The 22,101-nt window shown below is 37.6% G+C and overlaps 3 protein-coding genes and 2 long non-coding RNA genes across 6 annotated transcripts in view; all 5 read left to right on the top strand.

Annotated features, from left to right (window-relative positions):
- The window catches only part of LOC144207583 (uncharacterized), a 44,941-nt gene extending 37,807 nt beyond the window's left edge, over positions 1–7,134 (top strand). The window contains exon 4 of the long non-coding RNA XR_013328718.1: positions 6,750–7,134. This is a non-coding gene — a long non-coding RNA (uncharacterized LOC144207583). The remainder of the gene's footprint in view (positions 1–6,749) is intronic.
- A 2,874-nt stretch (positions 7,135–10,008) lies between these two features.
- Positions 10,009–11,164, top strand: LOC144202017 (transcription factor HES-2-like). Its single transcript, XM_077724943.1, has 3 exons — positions 10,009–10,130; positions 10,240–10,423; positions 10,523–11,164. The coding sequence occupies exons 1-3, from the start codon at positions 10,041–10,043 to the stop codon at positions 10,852–10,854; spliced, it is 606 nt and encodes a 201-aa protein (XP_077581069.1). The 5' UTR covers positions 10,009–10,040; the 3' UTR covers positions 10,855–11,164.
- A 3,652-nt stretch (positions 11,165–14,816) lies between these two features.
- On the top strand, positions 14,817–15,084 carry LOC144207075 (uncharacterized). Its single transcript, XR_013328557.1, has 2 exons — positions 14,817–14,870; positions 14,985–15,084. It is a non-coding gene; the product is annotated as an uncharacterized LOC144207075 (long non-coding RNA).
- A 1,191-nt stretch (positions 15,085–16,275) lies between these two features.
- Positions 16,276–17,964, top strand: LOC144201573 (transcription factor HES-2-like). Its single transcript, XM_077724310.1, has 4 exons — positions 16,276–16,762; positions 16,853–16,948; positions 17,040–17,133; positions 17,223–17,964. The coding sequence occupies exons 1-4, from the start codon at positions 16,562–16,564 to the stop codon at positions 17,531–17,533; spliced, it is 702 nt and encodes a 233-aa protein (XP_077580436.1). The 5' UTR covers positions 16,276–16,561; the 3' UTR covers positions 17,534–17,964.
- Positions 17,965–18,736: 772 nt separating this feature from the next.
- acot7 (acyl-CoA thioesterase 7) overlaps positions 18,737–22,101 on the top strand; it is a 29,924-nt gene continuing 26,559 nt past the window's right edge. Inside the window, exons 1-3 of one of the 2 annotated variants that reach the window (XM_077728888.1) lie at positions 18,737–18,885; positions 18,988–19,062; positions 21,746–21,863. In XM_077728888.1, the coding sequence (XP_077585014.1) occupies positions 19,013–19,062; positions 21,746–21,863 (168 nt within the window). In that variant the 5' untranslated portion in view covers positions 18,737–18,885; positions 18,988–19,012. Of the gene's footprint in view, positions 18,886–18,987; positions 19,063–20,171; positions 20,338–21,745; positions 21,864–22,101 lie in introns of those variants that run through there. The other variant, XM_077728885.1, reaches the window with a different exon arrangement.

The following is a 22,101-nucleotide window of genomic DNA, read 5'->3' as shown; positions in this document are numbered from 1 at the left end:
TTACATACATATATATATTCTACATTGAAACATTTTGATATAATTGTTTGTTGTTGTTGTTTTTAAATAATGCTATAAATAAGATTTAAAGAGAATTCATATAAATTGGATTAAATCGAATTGAAAGCTTTATTGTCATAGTACATACATATATTAAACGTGATGCATTGAGAAAATTCATTTTGGTTTTTATCTTATAAAATATAGTATAGCTATATGTTAATATTTTACCATATGTCAAAAACACCCAAATTAAAATATGGGCAATAGTGCCAGTACTTTATTGTATTAACTCATTGGCCATCACTGATGTCAACTGACACTTTATTTATTGAAATTGTGGAGTGAACGTCTGTCACCATCAACGGCATAAAGTAATTACGTTTTTATACTTGTATCAATACAATATATGGGAAGTATTTCTTCACAAATCTGCTCAGATTATATTTGAAACTGGCAGCAGTGGGAAAACCAACGGTTTTCTGCCTCAGCCTGGGAAAAAAAAAGGCTGGCTTATGTCTTGCACGCGTCAGGCTCGCGACAGTTATTCAAATTTCAGTTCATTATTCGAGCTTTGTGCCCCCCTTTTTCCTCCTCCAAATTTCTTTTGTGTGCTCACATCTGCGGATGCGATATGTACGCGGGAACATTCAAAGGACGCCATTTTGGCTCAAGTTCCTTGAATTCAGTTGCAGTATGTTTATAATTCAAATTTTAACGTATTAGCAGCCCTTAGTGATTTTTTTGAGTGACATTATATTCTATAATGAAGTTGTCCATCTGGAACGCGCAGCTGCTTGGCGCGTGCCACGCTTTCGTCCATTGTTGCCATTGCGCGTGTCCGTCCACCTGAGCGCGTGCACGACGAGCTCAGACGGACAAAAGACTGCACTTTAATTAATATCACGAGTTTTGCAAATTTCGACATTTCCACATCAAATATTATGTATCACGTATGATTTTTTTGAAATAGTAAGTTTTCTGTGACTAAAAGAAAGAAACCAGACCATAATATGTTTTATTTAAAAGATGAATGAACACAAAAAAACAGAGGAAACAAAAATGTACTTTATTCACACTCACATACTTGTTTTTGTTTCAATGTTTATTTCATCTAAAAAGCATCAGATTTGATTTATAATTTATTTCATTGTGTGTGCATATGAGCAGAATTTAAGTATATTAATAAATGTCCTTCTTATTGATCTTTTAGCTTGAGATGGACCAATAGAAAAATATTAATAATTTATTTCATTGTGTGCATATGAGCAGAATTTAAGTGTATTAACAAATGTCCTCATTTTTTTTAACCTTTTAGCTTGAGATGGACAAATAAAAAATAGATTATAGGCAAAATAATATCATATTCATTATTTTTAATCACTGAAATAGCTGATTTTGAGACGTGGGTCTTTTGCATATTGATAATAATATCTTATCAGGTAGTTTTGTCTGTGTCGATCTTGAAGAGTCCCACGTGATTGACGTGTCAGCCCCCCCACAGGAAAAGCCGGTCATCCGTGATCTGCAGTGAGAATCGCCACACTCAGACTTTCTCACACTCATCAGGACTCATTAAGAACACCCTCACCCATGTTAAATAACGTCATGACCACCAAAAATATTGTATAGAATATTAATAGGAACATATCATATCTATCATTCCCATGTGATTTAAGTTCAATAAAAAAATGTTAACACGATTTACTGAACCCCATACAAACTAAAATCAGTTAAAATACAATAATCATATTTTAAAAAGTGACTATCAAGGATTCAGAAGGTTATTTAACTCGCTAATCTTGCAAAGATATTGTCAATATATGCATATGCAAGATATTCTCGACATGACATTTATGTAAAAGTGTAAGATAGCTAACTATGCATTCAAAAGGTAAAAATTAAATGAAATGAAATGTTACAAACACTTACCACATGTACGCAGACCCCCCAGCAGAGTGTTGCCATGCCAGTGGTGACATAGTGAAGGGTCTACTTCGTATTAAGCGCCCTTTTCGATCAGGTTCTCGTGCGTGGCTCTTCACGCGGTGGGCGTAACCTTCCTGGTAGCCACGCCCCCTTATGGCTCAACAGAAACCCCACGTATGACTCTATAACTCTAACATTTTGTATTTATTCATGTATATTGGCCAAAGGTCATATTATATTTGAAAATATACAATTGATCTTCTCTCAAAATATGTCTTATTTCCAATATTGATTTTTTTAAATTCTGTTTTGGAAATAAACCTGCCTTTCATATGATAATAATAATAATAATTATATATATATTATATTGGAGTCCAGATCACTGCAAAATATTTTATATATATATATATATATATATATATATATATATATATATATATATATATATATATATATATATATATATATATATATATATATATATATATATATATATATATATATATATATATATATATATATATATATATATATATATATATATATATATATATATATATATTTTTTTTTCCATATAATATCACTTGTGAATAATTCATCACTGCAAAAGGATTCACAAGTATTATTGTATTGTATTATTATATGAAATAATATCATATATACACATATATATATATATATATATATATATATAAATATATATATATATATATATATATATATATATATATATATATAAATATATATATATATATATATATATATATATATATATATATATATATATATATATATATATATATATATATATATATATATATATATATATATATATATATATATATATATATATATATATATATATATATATATATATATATATATATATATATATATATATATATATATATATATATATATATATATATATATATATATATATATATATATATATATATATATATATATATTCACATAATAATACTTGTGAATAATTCATCACTGCAAAATGATTCACAAGTATTATTATATGAAATAATATTTGATATGTTTATATCTAAATATATATAATATTTTTTCATATAACAATATACTTGTGAATAATTTTGCAGTGATGTGGACTAAAAAATGTTGTCTGTAAATGAAAGGAAACTTGATTTGCGCTTGCATGATTCATTGTGATACATTCATATCTACATGTATGCATGGTATAGGAGATTTATGTATTTATTTTCATTTTCGTTCATCTGAAATCCTTGTTTATGGCGTGCACTCGTTAACGTCCCAGCGGACAGCTCTTAGTGGCCCCAGTATAACTTGGTGCAAAGAAACCATCTGCTGTCCTTTGTTTGCATGGCTCGTGCTGTCCTCGTGCAACTCATAGGACCACATGACGGAGGGGGGATCGAATATGTCACCCTTCCCCCCAAAGCCACTTGGAATTTTGCACTGAAACCCCAACGAAAAGCAATTAAAGTAGCAGAATTCAAGTTCTCCCTCGTCGTGCCCACCGTAGTGCGCCATCACCAGATGTTTAGTTGCGTCAGGAAGCTTGGCTTTTGGCTTGGCGAGCCATCTTTTGACACATTGAAAATCCTGTCTAGACCCTCCCTCGATCGTCAGTGTGTTTGTGGGACCACCACGCAACCCACGCCATCCGTGATGCTTCTCATTGTTTATGAGGGACGTCTTCACCTTCCATGGTCACGCAATATATGAAGGAACTCTTTAATCTCTCTTTGACATATCATATATTATATATTATATATATTGCCCAATTTCATTATAGTATAAAAATATATTTATATAATTATATTTTTTTTTTGCTCGAGTTGGCTATATTTATGCATTGAATTTCAATTTATTTATATTATTTTATATTATAATGACATTGGGCTTCACATTGTCAACCACAAATGACATAATTTAATACCTTAAAATTCAAATGTTTCATTTTACGTATATGTGATTGCAAATATGCCATATTTCGTTTATAATTTAATATATTTGAATAAACAACTTGTTATTGAGACCTGCTTAGATGGCCACTTAAAAAACCTCCCAGAATGTGAAACAATTCTTACTGAAAAAAAGAGATTGAACAAAACTAAACATTAAGAAAAAAATCCTAATCATCATTATAATAGTGAGCATGAGTAAAATAATAATCATCATCACCTAAATAACCATTTTAACTAAGCACGCTGTTTGGTAGATTTATACATCGTTTAGCCTTTGTTTCATAGCATTTTTTTTCAACTACGTCTGAGGCACCTCATGACGAAAAAGTTGCGCAGCAGATGTTAAATGCAAATGGCGTTGTTTTTGGCTTGGGAAGCCTATTGGTACGATTTGATAGGTTTGTCTACTAGAAGCATTACTGAACAAACACTTTTGTGTGGTTTAAAGAGTCTTTGCAATCAATAAATATTGCGATGTAAATACTATATAATGTATACCTAAATTTCTTGTTTTTATATATATATATATATATATATATATATATATATATATATATATATATATATATATATATATATATATATATATATATATATATATATATATATATATATATATATATATATATATATATATATATATATATATATATATATATATATATATATATATATATATATATATATATATATATATATATAATAAATAAATGGGTTTGAATACAAAATATATAAAAATAAAATTCAATTAAAAAAAACATATATTGTTAAAGTTATGTAAACGACCATATCCCTGGACAGTAATTAATTATTCTGTTCATTCATGTTTTTTTTTCTTACCTCAAGATATACTTTATTGATTTCAACAGCTTTGCTCAACAACAACCCATAGTCCTTTTACTTTGTAAAATAAACAACACAAATATTTTTATTCGATTTGGTGGTTGGCTAGAAAGCCAGAGTTGCTGCTGAGTGATGTCACAAACGCCCTCTTCCATTTAATTTAGATTTCAGGTGTCAGAGTGGCGGCCCGCGGGCCAAATTTGGCCCGCTGCATCATTTGGTGTGGCCCAGGAAAGTAAATCATGAGTGCCAACTCTTTGTTTTAGGAACAAATTAAAATGAAGAGTATAGATGTATACTCAATTTCCTGATTTTCCCCCTTTTTAAATCAATAATTGCAATTTTTTAATCAATTTTATTCTAGGTCTTTGTTTTGATCCTAATGTTTTACTGAAGACTGTTTTGACCAAGTGATAAACCATGTGTGGCCAATGAATTGGGTTGTTTTTGTTGGGCTAAATTCCTGAAAATATACCGGTGTTAGATGTTAGCATGTGGGCAGGCTGTTTCACAGTTCTGAGATCGAGGGTTCAATCCCAGGTTCAGATATTCCTGTGTGGAATTTGCATGTTTTCCTTGGGCTTGCATGGATTTTCTCTGGATACTCCAGCTTCCTCCCACTCCCCAAAAACATGTGTGATAGGCTGGTGGAACACTCTGCGTTGCCCCTGGGTATGATTGTGAGTATGAATGGTGGTCTGTCTCCTTGTGCCCTGCCAATTCAGGGCTGGTATAGGCTCCAGCACCTTAGGCGACCTTTGAGAGGATAAGCGGTAGGGAAAAATGAATGAATAAACACCCATTATGCCATTGCAAACATATAGTGTTTGGCTTTGGATGCTAGAGTTGCCATGAAAATCGGTGCTCGGACGTTTGGTCGCTGGTCTTTTGGCCGCCGGTCTTTTGGCCGCCGGTCTTTTGGCCGCCGGTCTTTTGGCCGCCGGTCTTTTGGCCGCCGGTCTTTTGGCCGCCGGTCTTTTGGCCGCCGGTCTTTTGGCCGCCGGTCTTTTTGTCGCCAGTCAATTGGTGACAGAGAGTTTACTGTTGAAGCCAGCTCTCAAAATTATATTCATGAGAGAGAGTTTAATATCTAAGAGCGAGAGTTTAATATCTAAGTACTGTTTAATATCTAAGTACATTTGACCGGCGACCAAACGTCCGGTCACGTGGAAATCATGCTAAGACTTTTTGTATATTCTTTCCTTTGTTTAACGCTTGCCACCGGATGCTCTAGTGCAGGGGTGGCCAAGTCCAGTCCTCGAGAGCCCCTATCCAGTCTGTTTTCCATATCTCCCTCCACTGTCACACCTGAATCAAATAATCGGAGTTGGTATGAAGCTTGTGGACAGCTTGCTGATGAGTTGATCATTTGATTCAGGTGTGGGAGAGGAGGGAGATATGGAAAACCGACTGGATAGGGGCTCACATGGACCGGACTTGGCCACTCCTGGTCTACTGGTTCACTCGCCTGCCTGGTGTAGACAAGCGTGGGATCGATTCCCACTTGCCAAGGGTATCATCCTGAGTGCAAATGGTCGTCTGTCTCTGTGTGCCTGATGGCTGACTGGCGACCAGTCGAGGGTGGTGTCCGGTTTTCGCTCCAAGTCAGCTGGGATAGGCTTCAGCACCCTCTACGACCCTCACAGGGTTTGTAAGATGAATGAATGAATGTTTCACGCTTCAATTCATGATAAAGAAGAGCTCCAGATGGAGCCTGGAGGTCTGTGGCTCGTGTCAGTCTCATGCCACTCATAAGACCACTGCATGCACTCACCTATTCACAAAATCTTAATATCTACAATGTATAAAATGTTTCACCTATTTTTCAATCAACTCATTAATATTTTTGGACTATTTTTGGTCATTTTCGCATTCTAGGAATATACTTCAATTCAAATATTATCTTGGCAGTTTGAATGCAGCGGCCTAAACTATATATACATAACAATAATACATTTATAAAATACCAGAGCCCTTGTCAGGATAAGCAAAATGAATAATCATACTTTGGTCAAGGTTTTCTGCCAACAAGCATCCCCTCCTCCCTTGACGAACCCCCCGGAAGCCCCTTCATAATTCTCAGCATGTCATTCAACAAAAGATCTCTGTGGTCTACGTTTGCACAGATGGATACCCACGCTGAAACCAGGACAAAAAAAAAAGTCTCCAACCCAAGCCCCTCTGCTTTTTTGTCTTTATGTTGCTTCTTCTAGGGACTTGTTCCCATGCATGCACACTGGATATGGCAGTTATTTGGGGCCCCATGGGACAGGGCACGTGCAAAATGTCGCTGCAGGACATCTTGCAGTTGATGTTAATGTGTGTATCCAATGAAAACCTACTGTCATGGTTTTTGCAATGTAAAAACGTTGAATTTCAATAAATATGAGCATTTTTTATAGCTGAGCTTGTGATGAAATGTTTTACCTACAAATAAAACTCTTGAATGAAATGATTAATCTCTAATTTTGATCTAAAAACGTGTTTAAGAGAACGACCCGGGACGCTTGGAGGAGCGTTCAGAGTGCGGGGTGGAGGGGCTTGCTAGAGAGAGCATGGGGGGTTGTGGCGACTGAATTGAACACTGGCTTCCCATCTGTTGAGTGGTTTTGGCGCGTGCCGAGCGCATGAGAGCCATGGCAGCGCAGTGGTCTTTCTGATAATAATTTAAAATGATTAAAAGACCTTTTTTGGCCTATTTAATAACCAGAGAGCAAATAAAAAAGAAAGAATAACTGAAATAAAAGTATGGAAAATGAAGAATTGCATCTCCAGAGTTGACTTTGTTTGTGAACGCGTGGCTAAGCAATGCAGCGTCACTTTGACGTCTGCTCACGTCACATGTTTTCCTCCAACAAACCCAGCAGGAGGGTTCATGCAGGTACGCGCTGTGTTGTTGGCATTGGCAACAAGCTTTTTTTTTAATCAGCAGATGTTAGAAGCAGCGTGGCGTGGGTTTGTCAGGGATGGCAAAGAATATATTAGTCCTGTTGTCTTGGAAAGATTCTGCATGTGTGTATGTGTGTGTGCAGATATGGTAAAAAAAATCATTTTGAGATTTTAAGTGTAAGGACAAGTCAGATTTTCAAGCGTGTTATTATTAGATTGGATTGGATAACTTTATTCATCCTGTATTTGGGCAATTTCATTGTGACAGTAGCAAGAAGGGGGGAATGCAGATCCAGAAAAAACAAAATAAAACACCGTATTTTCACGACTATAAGGCGCACCGCATTATAAGGTGCACCCTCAATGAATGACATTTTTTCCATATATAAGGCTCACTGTATTATAAGGCGCACTGTCTGTCTATTTTGGAGAAAATTTAAGCCTTTAAGTGCGCCTTATAGTCGTGAAAATACGGTAATTGCTATTGACTTCCAGGTATGAAGCACTCACTACACAGTCACCTTTAGAGCCAGCCATTGTTGATGTTTTGGATTTTTTGTATAAAATCTTGCAGTGGGGGAGGAGCTATATGATGGAAGATTTTGTAAACTAAGATGGCATTGTTGGCAGTATTGTTTCAGTTCAGGCGTTTTTGTTTTTTTTTAATATCCGACAGTGGTGGTTTTTCGTTTTCAGTTTTTTCCATATATATTTTTCCATATCTATTTTGGAGAAAATGTAAGACTTTTAAGTGCGCCTTATAGTCGTGAAAATACGGTAGTTACAAGTTAGACAGTACAGTCGCAAAAGCAGCAGAACAACAAAGAAAAAGCACCAAGCACAAAGCAAAGCAAAGTAAATGGGATCATTAAGAATCACCAAATTAATTATTAAGACAGAAAAGCAGCAAAAACACAAAACGAACAAGAGTGGACGAAGCTACCGCCACCGGCTGCCACTTGAACGGCGCCATCTTGGTTGTGGTAGCAAAAACGGATACAGACTCAAGAAAAAGACGTTTTAAAGTTGGATAAAACTGGAACTTCTGCAGACTGTGACCGAGATAGAGAATATGCAGAGTCACCCTTCCAAGGTTATCCGCACAGTTCCTCAGTAGTCTGGAGCTGAAGACAACAATAGCAGAGTAGAAGCCCTCGTTTCCAGATTGGTAAGCGCCGACAGTTGTTCCATCTTATCCCATGATGGAATGGTTGATCTGAAGCATTGCTTCTTCTCCCGACACTTTTGTCAAATCTGAATTTCCAGCGGTATTGAGGTGTTGCTCCTTCTGCTGTGTATTGTAACAGCTAGTCCCATGTATATGACAGCATAGGCATGGCTGAGTGGTTCCAAAAAAAGAAGTATCAGAAAGCCGAAAGAAGCCAGGCTAACAGAACAAAGAAAGTTGTAAAAACATTCATGTAAAAAGTATTAAGTACAAAGTAAAGTGAAAAGGAATGTATTAAGAAATATTAAAATGTAATTAAAAAGATAGAAGGGCTGTAAAACACGAAAAACAAATAAGAGTGGACAGAATTGAATTATCAGGTGAGTTTTTGGAAGAAAAACTTGAAATTTAACTTTAATTGGGGTTAGTTTAGCTCACTTGACTATAATATATTGAGCTTTAGGCAATAATTTCTTTCCAAGTTTTGCATCAATTTGAATTGAATGCTTTTATTGTCATTGTACAAGTACTTGCAAGTGAAATGTCATTGACTTGAACTTTCAAGTTTTGCTCATTTAGTGTGGTTTTTATTTTGGTATAAGTGATACAATGTTACTGTATTTTCACGACTATAAGGCGCACTAAAAAGTTTTAGATTTTCTCCAAAATAGACAAGGCACCTTATAATCCAGTGTGCTTTATGTATGGAAAAAAATTAAAATATGTCATTCATTGAGGGTGTGCCTAATAATGTGGTGCGCCTTATAGTCGTTAAAATATGGTATGTTGATTTTGTGAAGTCTTGAGCTCACATATAATTATTATAATTGTATATAAACGATATACACAGTATTACAGGTATTTACCACAGCTGAGGAAACTTAAACCTAAATTTTACAAGACCATTCCTTTTCATAACTATATATAATTTAGATTTTCAAGTTCAGTAAAGCTCAAGTTTTGAACAAAATATAAACTGAAAATATCAGACAACAATCCCTACATACCAGCGCTTGGCTGCATGGACATGGACAGATGGCCCTAAGAGGAGCGCATATGATGAATTGATTCTCTAAAGGACTTGAACCCCCAGCCAGCCAGCCCCCTCCTCCCTATTCAGATCCCCCACGCAGCGGCTTGAGTTCCCGCCCCTGTGACGCTCCGGAGCCATATAAATAGGAGACAACCCGGCCCTGCAGGCATTCCAGCTCCGATTTCCAAACTCTCCCACAAGCACAAGTCCCCCAAATATGAGTCCCAGCATCACTTCCGAAGCCAGCCAGTCTCTCACTATCCGGTCCACCGTGGCCCAGAGGAAACAAGCCCACGAACTTAGAAAGGTAAGCAGAGAAAAAAAACATTTCTCATATTTCCATGAAGCATTTTTTTGTTCCCCTTTTTCGCCAATAGTGCAATTTAATAACACATTTCCTACCTCACTTCTTCCAGACTCTCAAACCTCTGTTGGAGAAGAGAAGGCGTGCTCGTATTAATGACAGTCTTAGTCATTTGAAGAGTCTTATTCTACCTCTGGTTGGAAAAGACAATGCACGCTACTCCAAACTGGAGAAAGCAGACATTCTAGAAATGACAGTCCGCTTTCTCAGAGATCTTCCAAACTCGACGACAAAAGGTAAGCGCACCTGACCAATCATGATCCTAACCATCAAAGTGCAGGTATATTCCATAGACATGTATATCTAATGATTTTTTTTGTTTTGTTTCCAATCAGAACCTGCAGAAAGTTACAGAGAAGGCTACAAAGCATGCCTTCAACGTGTCTCGGCTCTCCTCCCAAAAACAAGCCTCGACCAGGAGGCTTGTCAGAGGGTCAGCGATTTTGTGCAACGCTCCATGTCCGCTTCCGTCACCCCGTCCTGCCTCAACTGTTGCGGACAGAGCTCCAGGGCATTCCCGCATATCCAACAAAGGCTTCTGAGCCTCAAATCCAGCTTCAACTCAAGGGCTGACAGTCAACTTCAGCCTCAACCGGCGGCTCAAAGCCAACGTAGTCCTCAAGACGTCCAACCCGTTGTCAATACTGACATGTGGAGGCCGTGGTAGACTCAATGAACAGTTAGTCGATGCCTTATTTATTTTATGAAGAGCTATTTAACGCGCGCAGTGGAAAGAAGGAACGCCTGAGTGGCTGTACGATTATCGTCATCTTGATATTGCTTCGTTTTTTTTTAAGTAAAATCGAGCACAGAACCCAAAGAAGCCGTCAAGTCTGTTAACGTATTAAGGATCGCAATCCTCTTTGGGGTTTCAAAGGAATGGGTTGTAAACAACACTTTTGTAAAACCCCAAGGGTTACTAAGAGTTTGAGGTTTGCACTATATAGACTTTAATGTATTTTGGTCTGTGCAAAAGAATAGTCTGTAAACACTATGTGTTCAATAAATGTGATGAAAGATTAAAAATATGTGACTTGTGAAATTGTACAACACAGGAAACTAAAGTCAATAAAGGAAAACACACAAAAAATGGTGTCTAGTTGAATTTTTTGGTTTTAGGATGTCATAAAATGAGGATAATGAGTGCGATGTAGGGGTTAAGAAAAGGCGGCAAATTCATAAAGCCACAGGTCAGCCTGAGACTATTGATGGCCACAGCAGCTGCTCTATTGTTGATGCATTAGGCGCCTCTCTGCATGCTTGCCGCCAAATTGGTGGGAAGAACACCAAAATGCACGCAAGGCTGGGCATGCTCCACCCCCCAAAACACATTATAGTATTTTAGAAACTTGTCATAATCTTTCACGTCATGTTTTTTCAAGATATTCCTGTATGAACGTCCTTTTAGCTAGTTGCTACACTGCACAATTGCGATTTAGATTCTGAATTGGGACAACTTGTAAAATGCAACAAAACTCAAATACACTAAATTAGAATCTGGTCAGATTTGACTGTACTGTACAGTGTGAATTAAGTCAAATCCTCAAAAAATAGACTTTTTTCGTAACTAGTTTCTAAATTGGCAAATACTTTTCTTCTTACTAGATCACCTATTTTGTACACATCTATTTATTTATGTCTAAAATGTCTTCCCGTGTCTGTATTTTCCATGCAATTTCCCGAATATAGGATGAATAAAGCTATCCAATCTAATCAAATGTCTTCAAAATCATTATTTTTTAAATCCTTGTGGATTTTCCTAATAATTATTGTTAAGAAATATTTACCTGCAGAAAACAAGAGACATTTAAGAGAATAATGAGCATTCCAATGAATAAAACTACCGTATTTTCGACTATTCGGCGCATCGTATTTTTAGCCGCAGTGTCAGTAACAATTGCTATTTCTGTATTTTACACACACAAAGGATGCACCGGTCTTTTAGATGCAGCCAGGCATGGCATTTATATATTATATATGGATGAATATCGAGCCGTAATAGCGCTGACTATGGAATCAGCATATATAGTCCTTTTGTCAATACATCTATTTTGACGGCTGTGATAACTTTCCACTAATAGTACCAATACACTACGACGGCGAACACACTCATTCGGTGACACATGCACCAAATAGACACTACTCCCGCACGCTAAAAACACGTTTTTAAAAAGGCAACAGAAGCAAAACTGAGTTTGGTTGTACTTTATTTAGCCATTTTACAATGTACTCACGTCATCATCACCCACAAATCCGTCAAAGTCCTCAATTTCTGTATCCGAATTGAACAATTGTCCATTGAAAACGCTGAGTTTAATACGTTCGTCCAGGCGGCCACAATCCATTTGCAAATAGTAGTTAGCTGCTAGCTAGCGTAACTTTTCCGATGGTACTTTTCCAATGGTGTTGATGTCGATGGCCACAATCCATTGATTGTATTGACAAAAGAACTACTACATCTACTATCCCAGCAGTCACTGCGCAGTACTTTTTCTACGGGAAAATAGTACCCTATCGACTGATTTATTTTATTTTATCGTGACAACAATTTTAGTATTGGTTCATATATAGAGCGCACTGGATTATAAGGCGCCCTGTCTATTTTGGAGAAAATTAAAGACTTTTATGTGCGCCTTATAGTTGTGAAAATACGGTAAACATTTATAACAAGACATTTCGCAGTCTCAGAAAAAAATGATAAACTATTAGGGAAAAGGGTCTCCCTTTACACTTATAAAAGCATCATGTAAGGGTATAATTAACCTAGAGAACGTTTTAAAGGTGCAAAGACTTCAATCAAGCATATACGCTTCTCTAGATCAACTATTTCTATTGGATGGTTGTTTATCTTAAGGTTGTGCAATCAGATTTTCTTTAACGCAAATTTGTTTGTTGTGCTGTAAAACATTAACTTGTTTGTGTGAAAATATTAAGAATCAAACGTAATGAACTTTGGTTTTTCTCAGTTTTAGTTCATTTTGAAATTCAATTGTTCACTCTCCCCTTTATCATCCCTTACTAAGGCTGCCAAGACTGGCTACAGCTTGTGGACACAAAACAAGCAAGTCCTCACCAACACTGTAACAAAAATCAACCCCCTCCCATCCCCTCCACGATCCTACAGAATTCATATAACTCTTTATTCCTGTGAAGTACTGGCTGGGACCTTGATAGACAAAGGCTCCCTGTTATCCGGCCTGCACAGATGGGTTACAGACGCCCAATTTACGTGAAAAGACAAAAGGGACTCTAACCGACGATGTAGAATGGGAGGAGAGGTGGGACCCTTGAGTACCGACCCCTGCAAAAAAACTCAACCCCCCCTCCTGTCCCTTCCCCTGCATTAATCTCTCCATCCCAGCGGGACATTCAAGGGCGCGTGCAGCAAGTGTGCCTCTTAAAGCGCTTGTCTTTGCATCGTAGTGATGGGACCTTCTCAGAAATGTGTAGGATAGCTCAGTTTAAGACAATTCCTGAGATTAATATTGGATAATTTCTCGTAACAGATGTGACGAAGCCAAACTTTTAGGCATCTAGAAATTGCACCCTAGGATGAACTAAATTTGTGCAAATCCACAATTCTTATTCAGGTATATAGGCCAATTTCTTTTACAAAACCGGTAAATAAATCGTTGTCGTTTCATTGGTTGTTTGATATTAATCATTACTCCTATTTTACAATGATGTCGGCAATCACCATTGAACTTTCTATTCAGCAGCAAACATTTATTGATGGGCGGCTAAGATGGGGGTTAAGTCAAATCCAGGTCGCTCCACCTGTGTAGAGTTTGTATGTTCTCCTCGGGCCTGTGTGGGGTTTCTCCGGGTACTCATGTTTCTTCCCACATTCCAAAAACATGGATGGTAGGCTGATTGGACACTTTAAATTGCTCTTCGGTATCGTGACTGGACGTTTGGTCACTGGTCTTTTGGTCGCCGGTCTTTTGGTTGCCGGTCTTTTGGTCGCCGGTCTTTTGGTCGCCGGTCTTTTGGTCGCCGGTCTTTTGGTCGCCGGTCTTTTGGTCGCCGGTCTTTTGGTCGCCGGTCTTTTGGTCGCCGGTCTTTTGGTCGCCGGTCTTTTGGTCGCCGGTCTTTTGGTCGCCGGTCTTTTGGTCGCCGGTCTTTTGGTCGCCGGTCTTTTGGTCGCCGGTCTTTGGTCGCCGATCTTTTGGTCGCCGGTCTTTTGGTCGCCGGTCTTTTGGTCGCCGGTCTTTTGGTCGCCGGTCTTTTGGTCGCCGGTCTTTGGTCGCCGATCTTTTGGTCGCCGGTCTTTTGGTCGCCGGTCAAATGGTGAGTGAGAGTTTACTGTTGAAACCAACTCTCAAAATTATATTCATTAGAGAGAGTTTAATATCTAAGAGATAGTTTAATATCTAAGAGAGAAAGTTTAATATCTAAGAGAGTGAGTTTAATATCTAAGTACTGTTTAATGCCTGAGTACATTTAACCAGCAACCAAAAGACCGGCGACCAAACGTCCGATCACGCCATTGCTAAGTGTCGAGGTCCCACTGTCATGGATTTCTACACACTAATTCAATTATATAATCTTGTCAAAAGTATTCAAAAATATACTATAAAGAATCACACATCCATGCCTTCTTTATAAAATAATGTATGTTCTGTTGCAGATCAGCATTCTTAAAAATGGTGACGGAAAGGGAGGACAAGATTCAGGAAAGCAGTAAGTAGTGTATACTCGTTTTGTTTATCATATAATGTGTTGGAATACAAAAGGAAAAATGGGTCAAATGTTTTCTTTTCTTTCTTTCTTTTCTCGGATGAAACCCCTTCCAAGCTTTTAACCAGAATCCTCATTTTTGTAGTTTGCATATGGAAAGCCACCATCAAAAGATTGCCTGCATAGACGCCAAAAACCAGAAGACAATAACATCACAAGACCTTCAAACAGTGTCTGGGTTGATAATGATCTATTTCAGTGACACATTATTCTAGAAACATGCAGATGGGGTACCCACGCCGAAAGGGTTTGGGGATTATGTGTCATCGGCGTTGAAAAACGATGGAGGGAATACATGGCCAATTGTTGTGACTCCTCATTATGGCTGCGAAACGAATGGATGGTTGCTTGGGTTGTACAAGATGGGTTGACTGGATAGCTCCAGACTAGAGGAAGGGGGAGAATGAGGGTTGATTAGAGGGGTGGGGGGGCAAAGAGCCATCTGGTCACCGTGGCGCGTGCAGCACGCGTGGTTCCCCTGAGTGCAGTGGCATCTGATGGCTTGCCTTACATCTTTTAAAAAGTATGTATTCAATACAGTTATAAATTGCAACTCTAAAGTATAAACCAACAAACTTGGATAAAGCAGGATTACATGGTTTAATGAAGTATCCAATAGCAGAAATGTGTCCAAAACAAGTTGCAAAATTGAATTTTTAGCTTATTTTTTTAATAATGTCTGGTCTTTCTGGTGTTTTCTTTGTTTGCATCCCCCGTGACCCCCTACATGCGTATATGCTTGGCAGCATGACGCAGAAAACAGCCCACAGGTATTGAGACCACGCCCCCCTTTGACTAGAACTGCATGGAACTCGTATGTAAAACTATTGTTGTCAAAATTTACTAACAGATGTTATTTGAAAATAGCGTGGCTTGGGTTTACGTGATGTGGCGTGGATCGGATTGGATTGGAGCAAAAGGACAGCCTGTCTGAGAAACCTTGTTTTTAAATACTTTTTTCAATTTCCACACACGCAACCCACGCCCGAATGCGAGCCAGCTGTTTTGCCCCACCAATCAAGTATTTTCGATAATAAATGTGCATGAATGTAAAAAAAAATACACGTCTTTAAACGTAATTTGAGTAGTTTAACCAAAATAAGACACAAAGTAACTAAACTAAAGCACAATTCTGATATACACAGTTACTTAATACATATATTTTTTTATTTAACCATATTATATATTAACAAAAAAGGTTTAATTTACTATAGGTTAGATTTATAGTTTGTAAGAAACCTCGAAATTCAATGCGCAAATACGCAACACCAACCTTTTTATTTGCACAATTACGCACTACTTTATTCTTTCTAAAAAAAAAATCCCCACTGTATTATATTTTCTCAGTTTTAAACTCCTTAAAACATTTATGCACATTTATTGTCGAAAATATTTGATAGGTCTGTAAAAAGGGTTGGTTGAATTTTGGTTTGTATTGTTTGGCGTCTGGATGAGGATTATGCATATTTTTTTTGCTTATCATAATGCAGACACGCATTTATAGTTGTTACGCTTGGATTTAAGTGCAAGACAGATGGCTATCCTAATAAACGTGATGCTTTTTAAAAAATTTCGCCGTCGAATGGGTGCCTAGTCCTGTTGTTCGGGTCCGCTTGGGGGCGTAGCCGTGACGCATGTGTACTGACGCCGTGGATTTGGATATAAACTCAGGCCAGTGGCGGTTAGAAACAGATTTCCTCTCAAATCTGACCAAGACACATCTCGAGAAGCCGAGAACTAAGAACATGTCTCCTAACGTGACTTGTGATGCTTTGGCATCCCTTTCTCTAAGGCCCACTGTGGCTGAAAAGAAGGAAGCCATTGAACTCAGAAAGGTGAGTTGAGAAACAATCATTTTCCTTTAAAAATGTGTTTCCCAATTCTTTCAATATTCCATTAGACTAAATCATATTTTTTCTTTACAGACTATGAAACCTTTGGTGGAAAAAAGAAGGCGAGCTCGCATCAATGACAGCCTAAACCACTTGAAAGACTTGATTCTTCCCCTCACTGGCAAAGATGTAAGTTATTATTTATTTTCATAAATGAAGATGACTTTGACATGAAAAAATCAGTATTTTTTAAAACATTTTTTTTTATATCAATTTACAGAAGAGTCGGTACTCCAAGTTGGAAAAAGCAGACATTCTGGAGATGACTGTGACATTCCTCAGTGATATTTCTATTTCCCATCTCCAAAATAAAAGTGAGTATACTTATTCTTTTTTTGTAATGATGTCTAGTTTTAATTGGGTTTAAATCAGTGACAATAATGACATTTTTTTCCTTTTTCAGATTCCACAGACAGTTATAAAGAAGGCTACAAAGCTTGTCTCCAGCGTGCTTCTGCTCTCCTTCCCAACATCAGTTTGCAGCGAGAGGCCTCCAAACAAGTGGCCGATTTCCTCCAACGATCTGCGGCGGCCACAAACAACCGGCAGTGCCTCAATTGTTGCAGTCAAAGGCCCGGTGGGTTCCCACATATTCAACAGAGACTCCTTCGCCTCAAATCCACTCTGTGTCACAAACCTGAGGGGGCGGGGCCTCACGGCAGAGCTCCGTCTTCTCCACAGCACGACAGTGCCACCATGTGGAGACCATGGTAGTGCAACACTTCCATTTCCATCAAATGACTTTCTTTACCCATGTACAAAGGCATGAATTGTACGCTTTTCGGATTTACTCGTTAAATCGACTTAGATGAGTATTGTATACTTTTATTTTCTTGCGTACGCGTCGGTTGTCTTGTATAAGTTGACAAAATAGACTGTCGTATTCTTTTTAAATCTCCGCATGTATGTTTTACGTTAACTATTTGGTCTACGTTGAGGACCAAATGATTAAGGGCTATTGAAACAGCCCTGTAAGACCCCAAGGGTCACTTTTATTGAATTTGCACCGTTTTACTTTTGTGCAGATTGAATTTGTGGACATATTGTGTGTCACTGCAAGTATCTCTTGTTGGGATGTGTTTATTTTTGCCATTTGCAGCAAATTTTGTATCTTATGTATATAATGAAAAAATAAAACTGCGATATATAGCGGTGATAATGTGTTTGACTTCCTTCGTTTCTTCCGAGGAATGTTTGTTCGTATTAAACTGAACAAACCCCTCTGATATGAAAGAAAACAACATTTTTTCATTAGACAATATACTGAAGCACTGAAAGATCACGTTCAATGACAATGACGTCACTGGGAAATAAATAGGTTGGACGTTTAGTTAAGACTTGAGTTAAATTAGATCATAGGTCAAAGTGGCGGCTCGGGGCTCGAATCTGGCCAGCCACATAATTTTGTGTGGCCCAGGAAAGTAAATCCTGAGTTCCAAATTTGTTTTAGGATCAAATTAAAATGAAGAGTATAGATGTATATTAAACTTCTCGGTTTTCCACATTTTAAATCAATAATTGAATTTTTTAATCATGTTTCTGTTTTTAGTTCAAAAATCCTTTTGTAAAATCAAAAAATATAGAAAAAAGCTCAAATAAGCATTGTTTTAGATCTATAAAAAACGGAATGTTCAGGTCTTTTAATCCAGTTATTTTAATCCATTTATAAAAACAGCAACTAAATATTATATCTAAAATCATCCGGCCCACATGAAATCAAGTGGACGTTAAAGCGTCCCGCGAACCAACTCGAGTCTGACACCTCTGAATTAGATGATTTGACCATATATTGAATGTCTAAATCTACACCCTGCCCAAATAATACCCAATGCACCCTCATTTATTGGGTAGAAATAATAGAGTTCCTTTGTTAACAAGGTCTCCGCTGCCCTCTACAGGCTGCTTGTGTTACTGACAGGTACAGGTTGCGTTCAAGTGCTCCCAGTCGCCTCGTCGAAAGAGAAACCGGCAGAAGCAAAATGGCTGTTGGTCTGACATCTCCGAACTAAATACACCGCAGATACGATTGACGTATTTGGAGGTCAATTTGGTTTCAATTTTACATTGTAAGAAACCTTCAGTTCTCCATTTTCCTCCCAAATGAATTATATCACGTTTCATTGCAACCTAAAGTAGACGATGGTGTACTGTGTCCTTTTCTCCATCAGGAAAGAGGAGATCCTCAATAGCATCATGTACGCGACGAACGCTCCTCACGCCGCATCAGATCTTCAGCTATGCAGGTGGGATGTTACATAAAGTTATTATACTGGATTTGAATTCTTATATTTGTTCTTTTAGACGCGTGACATACAAACTAGGAAACTAAGGAACTCGCGTGCTGCCGGCGTCTGCCGGTCGCGAGATTTTACGTCACTCGCCTTCGTAATCTCTTTATCTGTTTTATACAGTCATCCTTTACCATCATGTAATCTGTTATTTTGTGTCTTTTATCTTCCGTCAAACTCGATGTGTTGGGGATGATAAAGCATTTTGTTAATCGTTAAATAGTCAAAAGCGTTGCAAGTCGTTGAATCATAAGGCCTACAAAAAGATGACGTCACTTGGTGACGTGTAGGTGACGTCGTCGGGTAGACTATGAAAGCAAATAGAAATATTCGCAATTCGAGTTATGAGAATCAATCGTCCCAGGAGCGTGTCTTGTGTTGTTGTACTCGTATACACCGACAGAGGACACAAGTGGTTTAACAACCTTCTTCCACCACCACACTAGTCATAGCAAGCAGTGTTTAGCATAATTAAACCCATCTATAGGACATAACAGTGGGCCCTCGCTACTTCGCGGTTCCACCACCGCGGATTCACGTTTTTTTTCCAGGAAAAAAAATAAAGATATTAAATTAAAATTTTAAATTACATCATTTTACAAGATGTGGAAACAAAATATTCAATTAGAATCAGTAATTGCATCAGTTTTACAACATTTTAAAACACAAAGAATGCATGTATGCACAAAGCATCACGGGCATAAATGCAAGCTGATTGGCCATTGGTTAGAAGTCCAAACCACTTTGACTTGTAGTCTCAGTAATAACCCATTGGACATCTAGCACCATTAATTAACAAGTTTAATGAAAAAACAAGTAGACTCTACCGGGTATGATTAAAAATAAATGAGATTAATTAATTTTGTGTAATTAGCCCTCACATGCACTTCTGAGAGATAAATTCAGTAACGGATTTCTGGGATTCCCTTGTCACTTCCAGCATGCAACAATGATCTTATTAGTAACAGTCATTGTCAGATTAGTGTCTTATCACCGCATCAGCAGGCGGGTTCTGATCCAGTCAGACCAGTCGTGATGGCGAGCATAGCTAAATCAAAGGTTCAAATCTTAGACCTGGATGTAGAAAGCCTCCAGAAGCCAAGTGAGAGACCGAAGAGAACGACAAAGAGAGAGAGGTCATATTTGGAACATGCGCTGCTTCAAACCACCAAGAAAGTTTGTACCCTATGAAGTGGACAAGACGTCAAACTTCAAATATGAACTGTGCAGGTAGATCACACAAAATTTGATTTGTAATACTATTTGGTAGAACTAAAAAAAAGGAAGCTAATGCCATTTCAAAGTTAGGTCAACCAACTACTATGTGGCTGCGACTATACTGATGAGTCAATTTGCCCTGAGCCGTTCATAACCTCATAGAGTGTTCATTCTAATGTGACTCATTTGTCTCCAGAATGTGTCAACGGTTGGATTTGGTTATTCTTTTATGAGCTCTTAGAAGGTCAAATGTTCAATGAGCTTTAACATGGAAAATGACACAATCAAGAGGGGAAAATACTTATTGAAACAAGTAGGCATGGACTGGTAGATTTATTAGAGGAGAAATGTTTTTCTGTATTGATATAAACACCTTAAATACTCTCAGCATAATAGTTTGTTTATATAACTTTTCATTTATCATACTCAACTTTGTATTGTTCTAATCTTGTGTACTGTAATCCCTCGCCATTTCACGGTACAATTTTTGCGGCTTCACTACATCGCAGATTTTTTTCAAATTTTTTCAATTTACTTTTTTGCATTCTTTTTTTTTAAAATCATAAAAATGTGAACATCCACACTTAATCTCATAAACAGACACCACTCTTGCTACTAGGACTCAGCATAAAGAATTTTTATTTTATTTATTTTTTTAATAGGGGTGACCCTACTTTGCGCTCTTTATTATTATCGGGACCGTGTTTGTTCCACATGAACCGCGTTAGTTGAGGGATTACTGTATTGTGCACAGCATGTAAAAAAAAGGGGTCGGGAACCTTTTTGAGGAAGAGAGCCATAAACAATTGATATTTTCAAACATTATTCCTTGAGAGCCATACTCAGATTTTAAAAGTAAAAATACATGAAAATGTGAGCATTTATTATTCATTTCATCACTTTGAAAGTAAAAAAAAGTCTGAATTATTTTGATAACATTATTTCACTGTTGCCAATCAATGAGTATCAATGAGAGTATCCATGTAGAATAGTCTAATGAAGAAAAATTATGACTTAAAAAGGCGCTAGAGATAGTTTTGTCGTCACAGTGCCGGCGTGACGCTCCCATTGGTGCATCCGTGACTTAGGTCTCTCACCAGAGGTTCCCATATTTTACCGTACAGGTTTGCGGAGAGCCATATACACCCATAAAATGAGCCACATATGGCTCCCGAGCCATAGGTTCCCTACCCCTGACGTAAAACATCTGATGCATTTGCTGATAGCTTTCAACAGCATTCCGCTCTGATTGTTTTTCTTGTGGCTTTGTTCTGCCGACATCCCATTTTCTGTACTTCCTGTCTAGTCTACCTTCAAAGAGTGAATAATCTGATCTCCCATTCAACCACAATGAATGGCAGTGAGAATAATCCATCTGTCCCACCCGCCTGTATAAACTCCCATTGTTTCTTCACGGCAGGATCATGCGGCCTGATGATGCCAACATTGTGGGGCATGTGCATGGTGGCAACATCCTGAAGATGATTGAAGAAGCTGGTTGCATTATCAGCACTCGGCATTGCAATACACAGAATGAGGTGAGAAGTAACAACCATATTGATTCGCTTTTAACGGTTGATGCTAGTGGAAATATTTCCTCAGGCCCCTCAAGATAATTGTGGGTCCAGTTTGTTGGTGGAATAATAATTTAACTGACTCCTGAGTCATCCCAAGCAATGTTCCCTGTAATTTTTCGTTGGTTTAGGCAGAAAGACAACCTCCCTGAGCGCACTGAGTACCAGTGTGAGCGACATCATTATTTCTCGCTATGGGCAC

This window comes from Stigmatopora nigra, chromosome 1 (assembly GCF_051989575.1).
Source record: "Stigmatopora nigra isolate UIUO_SnigA chromosome 1, RoL_Snig_1.1, whole genome shotgun sequence".
Lineage (NCBI taxonomy): Eukaryota > Metazoa > Chordata > Actinopteri > Syngnathiformes > Syngnathidae > Stigmatopora > Stigmatopora nigra.
The sequence above is the reverse complement of the archived record's forward strand: the minus strand, read 5'-3'. Positions and strand labels throughout refer to the sequence as shown.

Coding starts and splice junctions, on each gene's coding strand:
- LOC144202017 (XM_077724943.1), top strand. CDS start 10,041: ATGAGTCCCAGCATCACTTCCGAAGCCAGCCAGTCTCTCACTATCCGG. Junction 10,131..10,239: donor AAGCCCACGAACTTAGAAAG/GTAAGCAGAGAA, acceptor CACTTCTTCCAG/ACTCTCAAACCTCTGTTGGA. Junction 10,424..10,522: donor TCCAAACTCGACGACAAAAG/GTAAGCGCACCT, acceptor GTTTCCAATCAG/AACCTGCAGAAAGTTACAGA.
- LOC144201573 (XM_077724310.1), top strand. CDS start 16,562: ATGTGTACTGACGCCGTGGATTTGGATATAAACTCAGGCCAGTGGCGG. Junction 16,763..16,852: donor AAGCCATTGAACTCAGAAAG/GTGAGTTGAGAA, acceptor TTTTCTTTACAG/ACTATGAAACCTTTGGTGGA. Junction 16,949..17,039: donor TTCCCCTCACTGGCAAAGAT/GTAAGTTATTAT, acceptor ATCAATTTACAG/AAGAGTCGGTACTCCAAGTT.